General features: G+C 41.8%; 1 protein-coding gene and 1 non-coding gene across 2 annotated transcripts; both read right to left on the bottom strand.

Moving 5' to 3' along the window:
- Nucleotides 1–16,375: 16,375 nt before the first annotated feature.
- TRNAY-GUA (transfer RNA tyrosine (anticodon GUA)) lies at nucleotides 16,376–16,459 on the bottom strand. The gene is given in 2 exon segments: nucleotides 16,376–16,411; nucleotides 16,423–16,459. It is a non-coding gene; the product is annotated as a tRNA-Tyr (tRNA).
- Nucleotides 16,460–17,166: 707 nt separating this feature from the next.
- LOC147868608 (binding partner of ACD11 1-like) lies at nucleotides 17,167–18,839 on the bottom strand. Its single transcript, XM_087321384.1, has 4 exons — nucleotides 18,665–18,839; nucleotides 18,456–18,537; nucleotides 18,213–18,317; nucleotides 17,167–18,063 (listed from the first exon to the last, which is right to left on the bottom strand). Exons 1-4 carry the CDS (start codon nucleotides 18,775–18,777, stop codon nucleotides 17,557–17,559), a joined length of 807 nt encoding a protein of 268 aa, XP_087177510.1. The 5' UTR covers nucleotides 18,778–18,839; the 3' UTR covers nucleotides 17,167–17,556.
- Between the last annotated feature and the right edge of the window lie 430 nt (nucleotides 18,840–19,269).

The following is a 19,269-nucleotide window of genomic DNA, read 5'->3' as shown; positions in this document are numbered from 1 at the left end:
TGTATGGTAAATGTATATAAGTCCACATCATAGTTGTTAAAAAACAAGTATCTTATGTTTAGAATAAATTGTGGGGGAGGGGGACATTATTTTCTCAAAATACCCTTGAATTTCAACAAAAAATATTAAGCTAAAACCAGACAACCCCCTCGACATTATTACACATACAATCTGCTTTTTACTTGAAGAAATAACCATGATTCTGCAAAGAATCTTCTCTGTAACATCAAAGAACAAACGATGGTGATGGTTATGATGATAATGATGATGATGATAAAGATGTTTATATCCTCAGAGATACGATGCTTTGCTTTAACGGAATGTCCTCTTTAGAAACATCAAGGTAAACCTCTGTTTTATTTTTTTACCTCCCTTAAATCTTTTATATCAATGAGCTAATCTTAATAGAATCTACCCAAATCTATTTTTGAATTTAATTTACCTGATCGTGACAAAAGAATGTTGTTTTGCATCACAACGACATGCTATTACCTCAAATCTCAAACCAAAATCTACCAGTTCTTTTGTATGAGTGTATATATGATTGCATCATGTTATATGTACATAGAGACATGTAGATAGTGTGAAAAGGCCAAAATGGCATGTGCTCGTGGTTTACTCTTTACTTTACTTTTCCCCCTTTTTTGAGATATAGTGTATGTGAGTAAGACCCCTCTATGACATAGAGTGGCAGGATATACAACCATCACTTTCTCAGTTCACCCCCCCCCTTTTGAAACAAAGTTTTTCTTCACCAAACTATTCTCTCTTGGCTCTCTATTCTACCGATTTGTAACAGTGGTATCCGAGCTTGGGAGATTGTAGCAACAACGTTGGCGATTGGAGCCACTTGGTTGAAGCATCAATTCGTTGTTGGGCATCATCAATTTTTTTTGGGTTTTTTCTTCGATAGGAAGAAAATTGTTTGTTATTGTTGAGATACAAGCTCAACATTAGGTGCGTAGACTGGGTGCGTAGAACCGTACACACAACATGGCCGTAGTGGTTCGTAAACCGAGAGGCCGTTAGAACGTTATTCCTCGCAAGGGATAATTTTGGGAGTTAGTGTAGAAGGCTCATTTATGAGCGGTCAAGTATTGTCAGTACTTGTGTCAGCCCAATAGTCAGGGCTTGTATAAAAGGTGCTCACTGAGCACGAAGTATGTACAGAGAACATACATAGATTAATTTTTGAATATACTTTTGTTTCTGCTCTCTCTTTCTCTCTCTCTCTCTCTCTCTCCCTCTCTTTCTCTATGATTTCTGCGTTTTACCGAATTGTCGTACTTCCAAACCGTGTACTCTATGTCTTACGCATACGCTTCCGCACACGTATTCTTTTACAGTTATCCACAAGTATTTCTCTTATTTAAACTCTCACGCTTGTTCAACATATTTGTCAATGGCTATAAGTTGTGGTGGGAGACCTCACTACATTCGGTAGAGAGTTGAAAGCAATTTGGAAGCATAACAGATGCATACACCTTGGGGATTTTAGAAACAGATGCTAGTTGTGGTTAATATTTTGGAAGGTGCATGCATAGTGGTGCTTGTTATATGCACTTAATGATATCATTTTGAGATTTTTGGGGCAAAAGTTGGTTACTTGCTTGAGTTCTTGTGCTCAATTGTTTGATATCGTTGTTCACTCCCATGGAGTCCGAAATGTTGGATGCATCTTGTTGAGAAAATCAAGCTCAGCTTAGTTTAGTTTGTTAGTCAACCATGACTTCGTAGTTACCTAGATAGAATCTAGTTAGAAGTGTTGACTATAACACCTTAAATAGGACCTTGTACTTAAGTGGGATATTCTAGATCCTCCACTCCCAAGTACATTTAATATAGGACTTACACCCTTGTACCTATATTCTCCTCACACATGTGCACCCTTGCACATGAGATCTATATATACATCATTGTGGGTATTTTTGTATTTGATGATGCTTTTTAATATAGTTAATCATCCCCCATCTTGTCTCGTTGTTCATAGTGTTAACTTCCTCTCTCTCTTCCTCTCACACACATATCACTTAATCTTCCGCTTAGCTTAATCACATAATTAGGTACTAATTAACCCCTAGTTAATTACCTAATTCTTAACATGGTATCAGAGCATGTGGTTTAGAAAATCCACTAAGCCAACCCAACTCCGTGATTGTGTGTTCAAAACGCCGACGACAAATTCCGGTTATCCGCTACCGTAGTGCTGCTACGTAGCACGTGATCGAAGGAAGGAAACACGAGAAGGAAGACACTACGTCAAAATGAACACACAAATGGGTTGCTTGCTCCCTGGTGAAAGCTAGACAAGAGCAATTATTCATCTTGGGAGTACAAGATGAACCAATACCTCATCGGCCAAGGGTATTAGAGCTACATCAACAACGCACAAGAAAATCGACCCGACCCAAACAACGCCGACTACTCAACATGGGAGCAAGTGGCGAGTCGAGTCATGTATTGGTTGGTAACATGTGTCCACAACCACATGCTTAGCCACATTCGAGATGCCAAGTCGCCTAAAGAGGCACGGGAGAACTTGAAGAAGATGTTCGCCGCCAACACGATTGCCCGAAAGCTTCAACTTTGACAAGAGTTGAACAACATTCGGCAAAAAGATATGTCTGTGTCGGACTACACAACCGAGATCAAGAGCATTTGCGACTCGCTTGGCTCCATCAACGTATATGTTGACGAAGACGAGATGGTTCAAGTATGCTTGGGCAGCCTTGCACAATGATTCGACTCGTTAAGGGTGGCAATCTTAGCGAGAGAAAACCCTCCTTCGTTCTTCGATCTCCAATCACTTCTATTGGTCGAAGAGAACCACACCCGAATAAAAAACAAGACGTCAGAAGGAGAAATGTTCATCTCGAATTCAGATGGTGGTCGAGAACGAGGTCGAGGCAGTAGAAGAGATGGATTCGACCCATCACACGAAGGGAACTCAAACCTTCGACAACAAGACGGAAGCCATCGAGGAACCTTCAGAAGAAGGGGGAGCTTTCATGCTGAACAAAGTTGGAAAACGTGGTCCATTGCTTGCAACTATTGTGGCAAAATCGGCCACCGCAAAGAAGAGTGTTAGAAAAAGAGAACTGCGTCGGTTTCAACAAGTCCACATCTCACAAACTACGCCAACAACTCTGAATACGAAGACTACGGTGGTTTATTCGTAATAATACATAGAGCGAACTCTATGTCGGTCTCCAACTCCACGAGCACCTCCAACTTGGAAGACGTGTGGTTCATCGACTCCAGCGCTTCACATCATATGATGTCACACCAAGAGTGGTTCTGTGATATAAGAATGCCAGACCGACCCCGCTTCATAGAGACGGGCGACGACACCACACATCCCACTCGGCATATCGGCAATGTCCCATTCGAGAAAGAAGGCGAGCAAACTTGCATCAAGAATGTCTTGCACGTGCCCACAATAACAAAGAATTTGGTCTCTGTTGGGGACAAGGTCGTCAGTGCGGAAGAACAAACAACATCTGTGATGGTGAATAACCTGTGTATGAGAATGAAACAAGATACACAGAGAGAGGGAGAGAGAGAGAGAGAGAGAGAGAGAGAGAGAGAGAGAGAGAGAGAGATAGGCACAAAGAAACGTTTTATTTCTTATAGCGACAGTTACAAAATGACAACCAACCTCCACTAAATATTACAAAGTCACTTTATATAGTGACTATCCTAGGGCAACTGCCCTTTATGCTATTTACAAAAATAACCCAAACTTGGGCTGTCCAAAGGGACAGTGTGAATACGCCCATTATACACTCGTATTCGACACTCCCCCGTAATGGGCGTATACATGGGTTATCTTAAATTACAGGTATATACAAGGTTTATCAGACAGATCGGTTTTGTTCGAGTCGGCAAGATCTGAGGACAAAAGACCGAACCGGTCGGGTCAGAAGAGCTGAAGCTGATCCTCAAGGAACCGATGTCGGTTGTCTGAAACCATCCTGTGCTATGTGTCCGACTTTAACTAGACTGATTTTTTGTTACGCCCATCTGGTGCCGAAGGGACCGGAAGCGATCCGCCGAAAGACACTTGGTCATTCCATTTGCGACATTATCGGTTGTGGATATCTTCTCGACACCGATTTTCCCTGAAATGACGTAGTCCCGAACAAAGTGATATTGAACGTCGATATGCTTGGAGTTGTTGTGATGAACCGGATTTTTTGACAAAGCAACAACACCCTGATTGTCGTTGTAGACAACTGGAGCTGAGTTGAGGTCGACTTGTCGAAATGTGTGCGCCAACTGACCGAGCCATAAAACTTCTTTTGCCGCGTTGGACACAGCTACATATTCTGCTTCGGTCCTTGAGGTGGTTGTGCACTCTTGAAGTTTCAACTTCCACGAGATTGCTCCATTGCCGAATTTGAAAAATATCTAGTTGTTGATTTCTGACTGTCCATGCAGCCGGCGAATTCCGAGTCAGTGTAACCGACTACGCCTGAGGTTGAGTTCGGGCCAAAAAGAATGTCGTGGTCTTTTGTGCCAACTAGATATCTGAACACATGCTTGACTGTGTTCCAGTACGATCGGCCTGGGTTGTGCATGAATCTGCTGACGACTCCTACGACGTGAGAAATATCAGGTCGTGTCGCGACCATCGCGTACATAAGGGTTGTGCATGAATCTACTGACGACTCCTACGACGTGAGAAATATCAAGCCGTGTCGCGACCATTGCGTACATAAGGGAGCCGACTGCCGGTGCATACGGTACCGACTTCATATCTTCCCCCTTCGGATCGGATGTCAGGCAGTCTCGCTGAGACAGCCGAAAGTTAATGGGGAGCGGGGTCGAAGTAGACTTGGCTGAGTGCATGTTGAAGCGTTCCAAGACATGTCCGATGTAGTCGGTTTGACACAAGAAAAGTTGTCGTTTATCGCGATGCCGACTAATCTTCATACCATGTGTCTTGCCGGACCGAGGTCCTTCATGGCAAACTTCAACCGCAGTTTCCGAAAGAGTTCGGTGAGCTCTCCGGCATGTCGGCCACAAAGTAGCATGTTGTCCACGTAAATGATGAGGAAGACGGGAGACCCGTCTTGAGCTGTTTTGGTGAAGAGACAGTGGTCCTCATCGCTCTTGGAGAAGCCGACCGACTGGATGAAGTCGTCGAACTGTTTGCCGTACTGGTAATGCTCGCAAAATTGGTGATCCGAGAAGGAGATCTTGGGAATGTAACCGGCTCTGGATAGGTGCGTTATGCCAGCCTTGCTGAGGTGTCCAAGTCGTCTGTGCCATAACGATGACACGGGGATATCAACAAAAAATAAGTCACCCTCTTTGAGTGTGACATATAAAGGGTAGAAAGAGTGTACCTTTGGTCCTCAAGCAAGCAGGAGGTTCCCTTTGTGGAGTGTCCACCCTCCTGATGAGAACCTGGCACGAATGCCAACTTCGTCAAGTTGTCCGACTGAGATCAAGGGACTTGAAAGCTCAAGAACGTGTTGGACGTTGTGTAGTACGAGTGTAGAGCCACCCGGAAGGTTGAGCTCTACGGTGCCGATTCCGATTATGGCACAGTGTTGCGAGTTCCCGACTCGAACTGAGTCGGAGTGCCGGTCCGAGTATTGCCGACACTGAGATCGGTGAGGTGTCACATGATACGATGCACCTGAGTCAAGGAGCCATGTGCTTGATTCCTCAGTCATGAGCATAACTTCTGATTCGATTGGGTTCTCTATGGGCAATATGTTTGGGTCGGTCGTCAAAATTTCTGTATGAACTTCTTCCCCGGTTGTTCTTTCGGTCGGTTGAACCTTGTACTACGTAAGCTTCATCTGCCGAGTCTTTGGCGAAAGACTTTCTCCGAGCTGCTTCAGTCAGGATTGCGCTCGTGATTTCGGAGTACTTAATGGCAGTTGTTGAAGCATTGCACACGGTTGTGACGAAAGTTTCCCAAGAAGAGGGGAGACTACTCATGAGTATCATTGCTCTGAGTTCATCCTCTATTGCCGTCCCCTGAGACGATATTTGGGAGCTTAGGCTTTCTTACTCGTTGAGGTGTGCCAGAACCGAATCGGATTCTTTCCTCCGCAAGTTGTAGAGGCGCCGGATCAGATACATCTTCGTTGCGGCGACCTTCGTTTCATAAGTTTCCGTCAGTGTTTTCCAAAGTTCAAAAGTTGTCGAGCATGATTGCACTGTGAAGTACACTGACTCCAACAAGTGCATCCGAATCGTGGCACGGACGATTCTGTCCAGCTTTAGCCACTCGTTTACCTTGTATGCTTCTGGAGGATTTTCATTCTCAATCAGGTCTATCTGACCCTTGACTATGAGATAGTCCTGCATTTGTTTCTTCCAGAAATTGAAGTTCGAACCATCGAACCTCCTTAGACTCATCTCCGATGAGCCGGATGTTGATGCCATCTGATTCGGTTTCGGTTGGTAAGACTCTGTTCGGAGTTGACTAGGAACCTTAGTGGGGTGCAACCGGTCTTGAACCCGAGTCAGTTTGGTTTCGGATACTTGTTTGCTGAACCTTCTTGGAGTTACTTTGGTTAGCTTCCGATTGTATGCCGAATACCGATCACAAGAAACCGATTGGTTTGGCCGATTCTTGTTCGGATGACTGCAGTGATGAGAGGGACAGATCCAACTGATCCTCCCGAATGTCGATCAGCCGAATGAAGCACGAATTTGGTTGTTGCCTGGAGACCAATCTGCAACGGGTGGTTACAACAAGCGGGTGAATAACGTCCGGTGACCTATTCAGATGTTGTTTAACCAAATGAAGCATGATTGGGTTGGGTGTTGCACAAGGAGCTCACCTCAAGTGGTTACAATCACAGGAACAGAGTACAGTTGGCTAGCTTACTCCAATTAGTGATTTAACACAGTGAGATGCAGACTTCTTGTTTGTCTTCTCTCTTCTCTGTTCTTCAAGAAAAACAGAAACAGAGTGTTGTGTGGTGTACCATGACGGCCGGTAGCGGGTTGAAGAACCTCCAATGCTCTGATACCAAATATTGGGGACAAGGTCGTCAGGGCGGAAGAACAAACAACATATGTGATGGTGAAGAACCTGTGTATGAGAATGAAACAAGATACACAGAGAGAAAGAGAGATAGGCACAAAGAAACATTTTATTTCTTATAGCAACAGTTACAAAATGACAACCAACCTCCACTAAATATTACAAAGTCACTTTATATAGTGACTATCCTAGGGCAACTGCCCTTTATGCTATTTATAAAAATAGCCCAAACTTGAGTTGTCCAAAGGGACAATGTGAATACGGCCATTATACACTCGTATTCGACAGTCTCGGTCGGCCAAATCATGGAGCAAGCCATGCAAGTTTGGTTCAACAACAAAGGTTGTTTCATCGAGAAAGATGGTCGACTCATAACCAAGGGACAGAGAGATGGTCGTATGTTCATCCTCGATTCGAACGAGGTGAAATCGGTCATGTATGCCAAAGGTCTCAAAACCGAGACGAACATTGAGTTGTGGCACAAGAGAATCGGCCACATCAACCTCCAACGGCTTCGAGCTACACAAACAAAGGGAGTCATCATCAGACTTCCGACCTTCGAGGCGAAACGAGTCGACCAAGTGTGCGAAGCATGTCAACTCGGCAAACAACATCGACTCCCATTTCCGAAGGAGAGCTACCCAAGCAAAGGCCTCCTCGACGTTATACATTCGGATGTATGGGGACCGAACGCCGACGATCAGCGAATGCCGATACTACGTAACCTTCATCGACGACTACTCGCACTACACGTGGATCTTTCCGATGAAGAAGAAGAGCGAAGTGCTCTCCCACTTCCAAAAGCTCAAGGGCCAAGTGGAAAAAGAAACCGGTCGGCACACTACGATCGAATGGAGGCAAGGAGTACTTCTTAGACGAATTCACCTCCTACCTCCAAAGTGAAGGCATTCGGAGAGAATTTTCGTGCCGACACATACCCTAACAAAATGGAGTCGCCGAAAGGAAGAATCGGCAAATCCTCGAGGTAGTACAAGCCATGTTACATGAGAAGCACATGCTGAACTTTTATTGGGCCGAAGCGGCATCCACGATCGTCTATCTCATGAATCGATGCACCACTAATGGAGTGCATAAGCTAACTACATACAAGCTCCTTGTCCAAAGGAAGCTGATCTTGTCGCACGTCAAGGTACTCAGAAGCATTGCGAATGTACGCATCCCGAACGAAAACCGACAGAATCCCGACGTGAAGTCGGAGAAATGTACCCTCGTAGGATATTCGTCCAAGAAGAAGGCATACAAGTGCTATAACCCTTCGACCCGAGCGGTTTGGGTCAGTCGAGACATAGTCTTCGACGAATCGGTATTGTGTGGTATAAGGCCAATTCTACTCCACCCAACCCGACCGAGGAAGAGTTGAATCTCAACTCAGAGGATGATATTCGGCCAATCCCTTCACCAAAGGACCGTCCAAGCTCTATCGAGCTAAGTGACGACAAAGGCAAAGGTAAGATGCCCAAATACGAAGTCTGAAACCCTGACGACAATTATTCGGATGTGTCGGCTCGCTTACTAGACAGTGAGTTTGGTGTACCCATCCTGCGGATACCCGGAGGAGTAAAGAAAGCGCTCACATCGGGAGCGAAAAACTTCGGCGCTCTTCTAGAGAGAAGAATCGTGTCGCTCACCTCAGCTACAACGAGTACGTGGCCCATCATTATGCCTTCACGATGAAGGTAGCGGTCAAACGAGAGCCCGAGAGCTCCACAGAAGTGGCTCGTGACCCACGATGGGTGAAAGCAGTCGACCCAAGCCTTCGTCCCAGGCTTGAGAAGGAGGAACCGAAACTGCCACAAAAATACCAAACGTCGAAAGCCGAACAATGACAAAATCAGAACCGGATGTCAGACGCCTCACACTTGAGCTTGAGGGGGTGTGTTGAGATATCAAGCTCAACTTAGTTTAGTTAGTTAGTCAACCATGTAACTTCGTAGTTACCTAGATAGAATCTACTTAGAAGTGTTGACTATAACGCCTTAAATAGGACCTTGTGCTTAAGTGGGATATTCTAGATCCTCCACTCCCAAGTACATTTAATATAGGACTTACACCCTTGTACCTATATTCTCCTCACACATGTGCACCCTTGCACATGAGATCTATATATACCTCATTATGGGTATTTTTGTATTTGATGATGCTTTTTACTATAGTTAATCATCCCCCATCTTGTCTCGTTGTTCATAGCGTTAAATTCCTCTCTCTCTTCCTCTCACACACATATCACTTAATCTTCCGCTTAGCTTAATCACATAATTAGGTACTAATTAACCCCTAGTTAATTACCTAATTCTTAACACATCTAGTAGCACTTCTGTTAGTCGCAATAGTTCGAGTAAGAACTATTCGTTTTTGGGAAAAGATCATATTGAAATCCGGAAATTTGATGTATCTAATTTTGCTTTGTGGAAGAATCAGATGCGTGATGTATTGGTTCAAAGAATGCAAACGAGGCCTCTACGCGGCAAAGCGAAGAAGCCGGATGAAATGGATGATGATGATTGGGAGGAACTTGATGCTTTGACCATGTCTACAATAAGACTACACTTGGCAGATAGTGTCTATTTCACTGTTTTAGACAGTAAAAATTCCGAAGAACTTTGGAAAAAGTTATGCAATACATATGAGAAGGAAACTGCTACAAACAAAGTATTTTTTATGAGAAAGCTCTATGACCTTCGCATGAAGGACACCGATAGTGTTGCTTCTCATCTAAATGAGTTTGATGCATTATGGTCTTAATTGCAAGCTCAAAAAATGAGTATGGATGATGAGCTAAAATGTGTATTTCTATTATGCACTCTGCCTAGTTCATGGGACATATTTTGCACTGCTATTAGCACTAGTGCACCAAATGGGAAATTGGTCTATAATGACATATGTGGAACACTATTGGGTGAAGAAATCCGTAGGAAATTGATTGTCACCTCACAAGTTGGAGAGGCATATAATGTACGAGATTCTGGTTATGGCAAGAACCAACAATGTGGTAGAAGCCAAACCAAAAACAACCATGGAAATGATAAGAGCGGAAGCAAATCCAGAAAGAAACTTGTAGAATGTCATTACTATCACAAAAAGGGTCATATGAAAAAGGATTGGTATACCTTGAAGAACAAAGAAAGAGAAAAGGAAAGGGGTAAAACTCACGGTGATGAGCATGTTATGCAAGTGACCGGTTCATCATCCTCAAAGAAAATAGAGGAAATAAATGCTACATGTGATGACGATGTTGACATTCTAGTCATGGTTGATGATGCTACTTATGTTGAGGTGAATATGGCTCACTCACTTACTCATACATGGTTGTTGGACTCTGGGGCTTCATTCCATGTGACCCCACATAGAGAGTGGTTCACACGATATGAAGCTAAACCACTTGGTACAGTCAGGCTTGGAGATTCACGTCAATGTGACGTGGTTAGCATTGGAGATGTTATGGTACATTTTTCTGATGGTTTTCAGATTCTTGTATAAAATGTATGTCGTGTACCTGAGCTAACTTTTAGCTTGATGTCTATTGGACAGCTAGATGACTCTGGATATAAAGTGATATTTGCTTCCAAATATTTTCGGATTACAAAAGGAAATATGGTTATTACCAAAGGGAACAAAGTTGCTTCATTTTATCCCTTAGTTGTCCATAAGAAAGAACATCTTTTGATTGTCACAGAACAACCCATGACTTGTATTTGGCATGGTCATTTAGGCCATATGTCTCGTAGTGGAATGGAAACTCTGTCACATGTAGGCTATTTACCCATGTTACCATTTTCTAATTTTTCAGTTTGTGCGAATTGTCAATATGGTAAACAAAAGAGAAGTGTACATCAGATTCGTTCTGATTCTTCTACTCAACCCTTGGATCTAGTTCATACATATGTATGTGGCCCTATGCCTACTAGATCATTGGGTGAAGCTTTGTATTTTGTTACATTTATCGATGATGCCACAAGAAAGGTGTGGGTGTATCCCTTAAAGGTAAAGGGTGATGTATACCCCATTTTTAGAAAATGGCTTGCCTCGATTGAGACTGAAAAAGGAATAAAGCTTAAGACTTTATGTTCTGATTATGGAGGTGAATATACCTCTAATGAGTTCAGGATTTATTGTGAGTCTAGAGGCATTCCTAGAGAGTATACTGCCCCCTACACTCCTGTACAAAATGGTGTGGCAGAAATGATGAATAGAACCATCCAAGATAGAGTTATTTCTATGTTGCATCATGCAAACCTTCCGCAAGGTTTTTGGGCAGAAGCAGTTCGGATTGTTGTTCATGTGATTAATCTATCACCTAGTACTGCCAAAGGCTTGAAAGTGGCAAAAGAGTTGTGGATTGGAAAAACCCCTCACTATGATCATCTTAGAGTGTTTGGATGTGAAGTATATGTTCATGTTCCAAAACAGTTAAGGCAGAAAATGTATTTTTCTTGGCTATGGAATAGATGGTCGGTTTGGATATCGCTTATGGGACCACAAAACGCGCACTATATTCAAAAGTAGTGATGTCATTTTCAATGAAAAAATTATGCATAAGCAACCAATTAAGGAAGTGAAAGTGAGGAAAGTGGTGTTTCAAGATGTTACACCCTCTATTAGTGTGCAAAAGAATAATTCCACACCCATGCCGAACTGTCCGACAAATGTTCACCCATATGAGGATGTTCAAAATGATGATGCATGTGTACAACCTGAAAACATTCCGACTCCGGTTCAACAACCATTGAGATGGTCTACTCGTGTCTCTAGGCCACTTACTAAGCTCGCGGACTATGTGATGTTAACAGATGCAGGCGAACCCTCTTGCTATAAAGAAGTTATGTTGGCTACTGATCATGCTAAGTGGGAGCATGCCATGCAAAGTGAATTATACAATATTTATAAGAATGGTACTTGGGATTTAATACCTTTGCCAAAGGGTAGGAAAGCATTACCATGCAAGTGGGTCTACAAGTATAAATATACATCTAATGGAACTTCTCCAAAGTACAAAGCACGCTTGGTAGCGAAAGGTTTCAAGCAAGAACTAGGACTTGCCTTTGATGAAATTTTCTCTCCTGTAGTTAAGATGACTACATTGCGTATGTTGCTTGCATTAGCTGTTCAGGACTTAGAATTAGTCCAAATGGATGTAAAGATTGCGTTCTTGCATGGGGATCTTAATGAGGAGATCTATATGGAACAACCAGAAGTTTATGAAGTCTCAAGCAAAGAACACTTGGTATGTAAACTCAAGAAGAGCTTGTATGGGCTTAAGCAGTCCCCAAGATTGTGGTACCAAAAGTTTGATGCTTTTATGAAGACTCAGGGATGCACTAGAAGCAATGAGGATCCTTGTTTGTATATGAAAAAATGTTCAGATGAGAGTTTCATTATGTTGATACTCTATGTTGATGATATGCTTATCATTGGTAAAAACAAGGGTGAGTTGTCCTTGTTGAAGAAAAACTTGAGCCAGACTTTTGACATGAAAGATTTGGGAGATGCAAAACATATTCTTGGTATGCGTATTACTCGTGATATGAGTAAGCGATGCATTTACTTGTCTCAGGTTGAGTACATATCTAAAGTACTCAAGAGGTTTAATATGGAGAATGCAAAGCCGTTGAGCACTCCATTGCCTACATATATAAAGCTGAGGATATGTGATTGCCCCACATCTGATGAGGACAAGGAATCCATGACCAAGGTTCCTTATCTATCTGCGATTGGTAGTCTCATGTACGCCATGGTGGCTAGTAGACCAGATATTGCCTTTGCAATGGGAGCAATAAGTCGATTCATGTCAAATCCTGGTAAGAAACATTGGGACGCACTCAAGTTGATAATGACATATCTGAGTGGCACTAAAGATAAATGTCTATGCTTGGGTAGAGGTGATCTCTCTATCATCGGATACACATATTCAGATTATGGTGGATGTGCTGATAGTAGGAAATATACTTCAACGTACATTTTTCAAATTATGGGAGGTGCCATTGGTTGGAGATCCCGTCTCCAAGAATGTGCCGCATTGTCAACTACAGACGTGGAGTATGTTGCAGCCAGTGAGGCATGTAAGGAAGCAATTTGGTTGTCTCGATTACCTAGTGACATGGGTATACCTCAACATGTACCCAAATTGTTTTGTGATAGTTAGAGTGCCATTGCTTTGGCTAAGAACCCAGTATATCATGCAAAGACCAAGCACATTGGAGTGCGATACCATTTCATTCATGAATGCTTAGGTAATGGTTGCATTAGCCTTGAGAAGGTTGTGTCTCAAGAAAATGCCGTAGATGCATTGACCAAGGCCTTACCACAAGATGCATTGGGGCATTGTTGTAACTTGCCACTTGATGGGGATCACCTAGTGCCTTATGTAACATGCCCATCAAGTGGGAGGTATAGGCCTTGTATAGTTCAACCTTCTATTGTTCGCACTCTTAGTTTAGGCCTTTTAGTGGGAGATTGTTATACATATGTACATAGAGACATGCACATAGTGTGAAAAGGCCAAAATGGCATGTGCTAGTGGTTTACTCTTTACTTTACTTTTCCCCCTTTTTTGAGTGTGTGAGAGTAAAACCCCTCTGTGACATAGAGTGTGGCAGGATATACAACCCCTTCACCGAACTATTCTCTTGGCTGTCTATTCTACCGATTTGTAACACATCAGTCTTGATTTGAAGACAAATTATAGAGAAGATGATGATAAGATATGGAGATATCAATAAATGGAAACTCCTCCGTGGAGAGCGAAATGAAGACAAAGATTTTGAAAGGTTTGCATTGGACTGTATGGAAAGGAGAAGGAGCCAAGATTCCAATGTTTGTAAACCATTTGCAGTGGACGACAAGGAGAAGATAGGATTCGAGCTAATCATCAATATATCAGTAAAGCGCTCAATGAGGAGCTAAGATTTGAACTTATTGCGTGTGGTGTCAAGAGAATGCTTAAGTAGAAGCAGAGTTTTGTTGCAATCACCTGAGTCATGAAGAAAGTTCTCTTCTTTAAAACTCATTGCACAGAGATATGAGCAAAGCCATTCATGTTCACTCTCGAAGAAGAGGGTTTCACCAAAGGTATCAAGAAAATGCGTCGGCTTATTCAAGGATCGATCTGAGGAAAGGGAGAGAAATTAATGCTCATATCCTCAGAAGAGGGTTTCTTGAAACTGATGTTTCTGTGGGGAGTGCTTTAATCAGTCTATATTCCAAATGTGGGGTTCTTGGAAAGGCACAATAATAAGTCTTTGATCAACATCCCATTCATGATGTAGTCTCCTGGACATCACTTATCACAGGATATGTCCAATGTGGACTTAGTAAAGAAGTGCTCAACTGTTTAGATCAGATGGGACGGGAGGGTCTCTTTCCCAATTCAGTTACCTTTCTTTGTATCTTGAAAGCATGTGGAAGCATAGGGGGCATCAAGCAAAGACGAAGAAATTTATACATTCACAAATTATCCATGAGAAGTTGTTGGAGAGGAATATTTTGCTTGCCACCACATTGATAGATATGTATGGGAAATGGGACAAGGTTGTGAAACCACCATAAATATTTGATGAGCTTGAAGCTTGGGATGTAATATCATGGACAGCATTAATTGCAGGATATGCCCAACATGGGCATTGGTAGAAAAGCATTGTATTGTTTCGAACATATGCAACATGAAGGTTGCATGCCAAATTCTGTCACTTTTCTTGCTATTTTGAAAGCTTGTGGTCACTTAGTAGCCGGAAAAACAAGGCCAAACAGTCCATGTGAAGATTTTGAAAAGAGGGATTACTTGAAAAGGATGTAGCATTAGGAATTGATTTAGTGGATATGTATGCCAAATATGGTGAACATGGATGAGCACAGTGAGTCTTTGATGAGCTTCCCTTACAAAATATAGTATCATGAACGTCACTTATCGGAGGATAGCGGAACATGGATATGGTAAAGAAGCATGTAACTGTCTTGAGTCAATGAAATATGAGGAATTCTCTCCAGCACCTTTATTTGTGCCTTATGAGCCTGTGGTGGCATTGGATCGGTCTTAAAGGGTAGAGAAACACATGAGGAGATTGATAGAGAAGGTGTTTTTGAAACGGATATATTGGTTGGAAATGCATTCATTGGTGGGATCCATGTGCGAAGTGTGATGCACTCATAGAAGCACACGAGGTGTGTTTGAAAAGCTTCCAGTTCAAGATATCGTGTCTTGGACAGTACTAATTTCTGGATATGCTCACCATGGACATGGTGAAGAAGCATTGCATTGAACTATTTTGGACAGATGCAATGCAAGGGTCTTTCTCCAAACAAAGGGACTTACCTTTCAATTTCGAAGGCGTGTTTGTGGCCTTGTAGGAGCATTAGACAAAGGCAAAGAATTACATGGTGAGATTGAGAAGGAAGAATTTCTAGAGAAAGATGTATTAATTAGCAATGCACTAGTGGGTATGTATGCAAGATGTGGTTACATAGTTCACACCCTTTCTCACAGATTCTTGTGACATCGATAGGCTCCCTGACATGGGGAATGGCATATACCATTCAAAATGAGGAACAACTCCACCATTTTCCAAATCTAGCATAATGAATGACAAACCAACTCAAAAGAAGAACCTTATTTCATCCAATTTAAGTGTTAAGTGTTCATGGCATCTCGGTTTACAAATTTCGTCTCCGTTAAAACATATACAAACATGGAGTTACTCTAGACTTTATTGTAGAATAGAACGTTGTTCCAAGTTTCCTTTTTGTTGGAATGCAAACACTAGTTTTGCTCAAAGTTGGTAGGGTTGAGATAATAATGTGACTCCTTGTTATTTTTTATATTTTGTACTAGAGTAAATTGATATGCTCTTTAGGTTGTGAACAAGTCAAGTGAAGCCACAAAAGAGGACATGGTACAAAAGTCCTTGCAACGAAAGAAACTAAAAAAGTGAGTTCTTCGAAAATTGGAACTCAACTTCTTGGCACAAATTGGTTCCCTTTTGTTGCATGACATGGGAAACTTACCGATATGACACTAACTGAAAGGCACGCCCACATTTCCAAAATTTACTATATCGCTACAATGTTCTTTCTTGCACAACGAGTCCACATTGAATTATGGTAACTAATTCGTCGATATATACCTTCTTGCATAGAACAATTAATAATGAGCATATTGTAAAATTTTTCTCGACCCATTGATGATCAACAGAATTCGCACAAAACACACACAAACGAACAAAATAACACAAAATGGACGGAGGTTTACCTTGGAGATAACATTTGCTTCGAATTATTATGTTTTTTTCGATAAGTCAAAAGCGAGCCTTAGACAAATGTAATAACGATAGTTGCAAAAACCAAAAGCAAAAATCCGACCTGCCGGATTCGAACCAGCGACCTAAGGATTACAGTACCCACTACAGTCCTCCGCTCTACCAACTGAGCTAAGGTCGGACGATGCTTGTATTTCCAATAATAAAAATATAAACAGTATAATATACTTTAATTTGTTCATAAATAGCCACCCTTACTACACTACATGTTATAAGGGGAGCCTCGTCATTGTAAATTCTACCCTTTAAAGTATTAAATGGCCTCATTTTTCAATTCCTTTGAACGTTTGAGTTCCTTTTATTTAAGAGTTTCTCGCACATATTTCATTAAGTTGATGATCATGGCAATAAGCTTTCCCAAAAACACAAACTTTCATGAAGTGTGTGACATGGTACATAGAGAGGGGAAAAGGATATTATACTACTTTACAAACTTTTCTTTACTTATTTTCTAGTTATCATGGTGCAAGTGTCGGTATGGCATGAAACATATGCAAGTGTGAAACTTGTCGGTATTAGAATTTCTAAAACAATGTGATATGATAAGTTCACAAGTGTTGGAGACTATTGGTATTGAAATGTTTAATATTAGGTCAATGAATGCAGTATGCCCTCAGCGTGATGAATTAAGGGGTAATTTTCATGCTTAATGACATGAAGAGTTAAAATTATAATGACTTCAAAGAGATGTAACTACTTTTGAGTATGATGAGTCATTGGAGACGGCAAGCCTTGGTGTAAACAAATCATGAGTCATGACAGCAAGATGCATATATATAGCCCACAAGTTTTGGGATCCAACAAAAAGCTACAAAGAATTCTATTAAGAAATCTGAATAAATAAATAAATTATAAAATGTGGCCACAAGATGCCAAATAAATGATTGTACAATATAACAATGTGTTCTCAAGGGGAAGCTCGAAGAAAAAGGTTCAGCAATTATTAATAAAGTTTACACTTGGAGAATACAAGTCCCACATCTAATTCCCGAAGAACTTGTCAAGTTGTTGTGGAGTACTATCACACTTATGTATTTCATCACCGACTTGTGGCTTGGCCAATCTCAAAATGAATTAGATGTTTGTACCGCTAGTATGATTCGGTTCAACATGCAATATTAGTTATAGTATACAAACTTCTCATAATACTTCCGATGTTGTCTTGGTTCAATGCACATTTTTTAACATGACTATGTGGGTTTTTTTCATGTGGTAATTTCACACTTTGGCCCTCGACACCTTGGGCAGCTCCGAAGAGTTGAGCTTGTCCTTGACACCGTATAAAGCCACATTTCCCGCGGCTTGGGCGACCTTATAGAATGCACCACTAACCCACGAGCTTCCCGATTGCACCATCTTGTTATTCACGAGTGTGGTCCCCGCGCATTTCGCGCCTTGTTGGGCATACGAGTACACGGACCACGTGCGCTCGGCAATGTGAAACCTCTCGTTGATCGATTGGGCGGTCATGTTTATGATAGAAGCGCCCGCATTGAGCCGTCCCGACAATCCGATGGTTGAACCAGACTTGTCTAAGGATGAGAGATCTCGGGCCGAGGCCATGGCCATGTTAGCACTGATTTGACGCCTCTCATCGAAAGATTTGGCTCGGCTCACGGCATCTCTTGTGAGGATATGTCCCTTGGATAGCATGTTGGCCACAATGTCTTGGGCTCGAGTCGTAATCACGGGACTTATAGGGTTAGGGTTACCGGAGGCGTCCACCTATAGATAGAAGAAGATCATCACCATGATTTGTTTTAAATGTACTGAGACATTGAAGGATATTATAAAATGATGCAACAAAATGAGATGTAGGTTTTTAATGTGGTTGATTGATGGTGAGAACACTAATAATTGAAGGTTGTATATACCCTGCTGTCATGGCCGTGTAATTCGGCCTCTGCCCATCCCACTTCTTGATCCATATCGTGTTGGAGTGACACAATAGACACGGGTTGATCTACGATTGTGGAACCCTAATTTGTTTGCATATTTTCACAACAGATTATTATAAATGTGAATCTTACAAGAACATAATATGTTGGGATATAAACAGATCATCAGAAAGAGAGAGGAGAGGGAGAGAGTAAATAAAATCAATCAATCAATCTTACAGAGAGAAGCAGCGCAGTTTCAAGAGATTCCTTGTCTTTGAAGGTAACAAGGGCAACTTGAGATCGATTATCATGTCCATCTCTGTACTTATAGCATAACATTCAAATCCATAAGCCAAGTCGAAGAAACATACAGAAAAGGAATGAAGTAAGAACTCGACACAATTACACAGATCAAGATTTCACACATGTATATGTGTGTTATATACCTGGGAGAAACATCGATATGTGCGATCCTACCCAAGAACGAGAAGAAATTCCGTAGATCTCGGATTGATGCTCGAGGTGAGACATTGTTGACTTGAACAGTGTAGCCCTTCATGATTGATCCACTGAATTTTAACCGTAATAAATAATGTAGATCAGATCAGAGAGAGTAAGGGAATTGCAAGGAGTGGATGCAACCGTAATAATAAGAAGCAGTAGTGGTGGTGGTGGTGAATGAATGAGTTGTGAGATATTGGCGTGAATGCAGAGAAGAGAAAGAGAAAGAGAAGGGCATAAGTATATATATATACATATAAAGAAATTCTTTTTCAATTGAGCCTTTACAGGCAGACAGACAGATCCAGAACAGAGAGAGAGAGAGAGAGAGAGTAATAAAAAAAAACTGTTATATGTTGTAAAAATGAGCTTTCCTGTATTTCCACGAATGCCCCCCTCACAGTGTCTCCTCACACATTCATTTACATACAAATGAGCTTTCCTGTATTTCCAGGAATGTCCCCCTCTCCTCACACATTCATTTACATACATATTTGTCCCCCCCCCCCCCAAACATGAAAACTACCCTTCATTTCTCGAAACATACATA

Source organism: Azolla caroliniana, unplaced genomic scaffold (assembly GCF_043228905.1).
Source record: "Azolla caroliniana isolate FFs.n. ecotype wild unplaced genomic scaffold, voAzoCaro1.0.p SCAF_1, whole genome shotgun sequence".
Classification (NCBI taxonomy): Eukaryota; Viridiplantae; Streptophyta; class Polypodiopsida; order Salviniales; family Salviniaceae; genus Azolla; species Azolla caroliniana.
The sequence above is the reverse complement of the archived record's forward strand: the minus strand, read 5'-3'. Positions and strand labels throughout refer to the sequence as shown.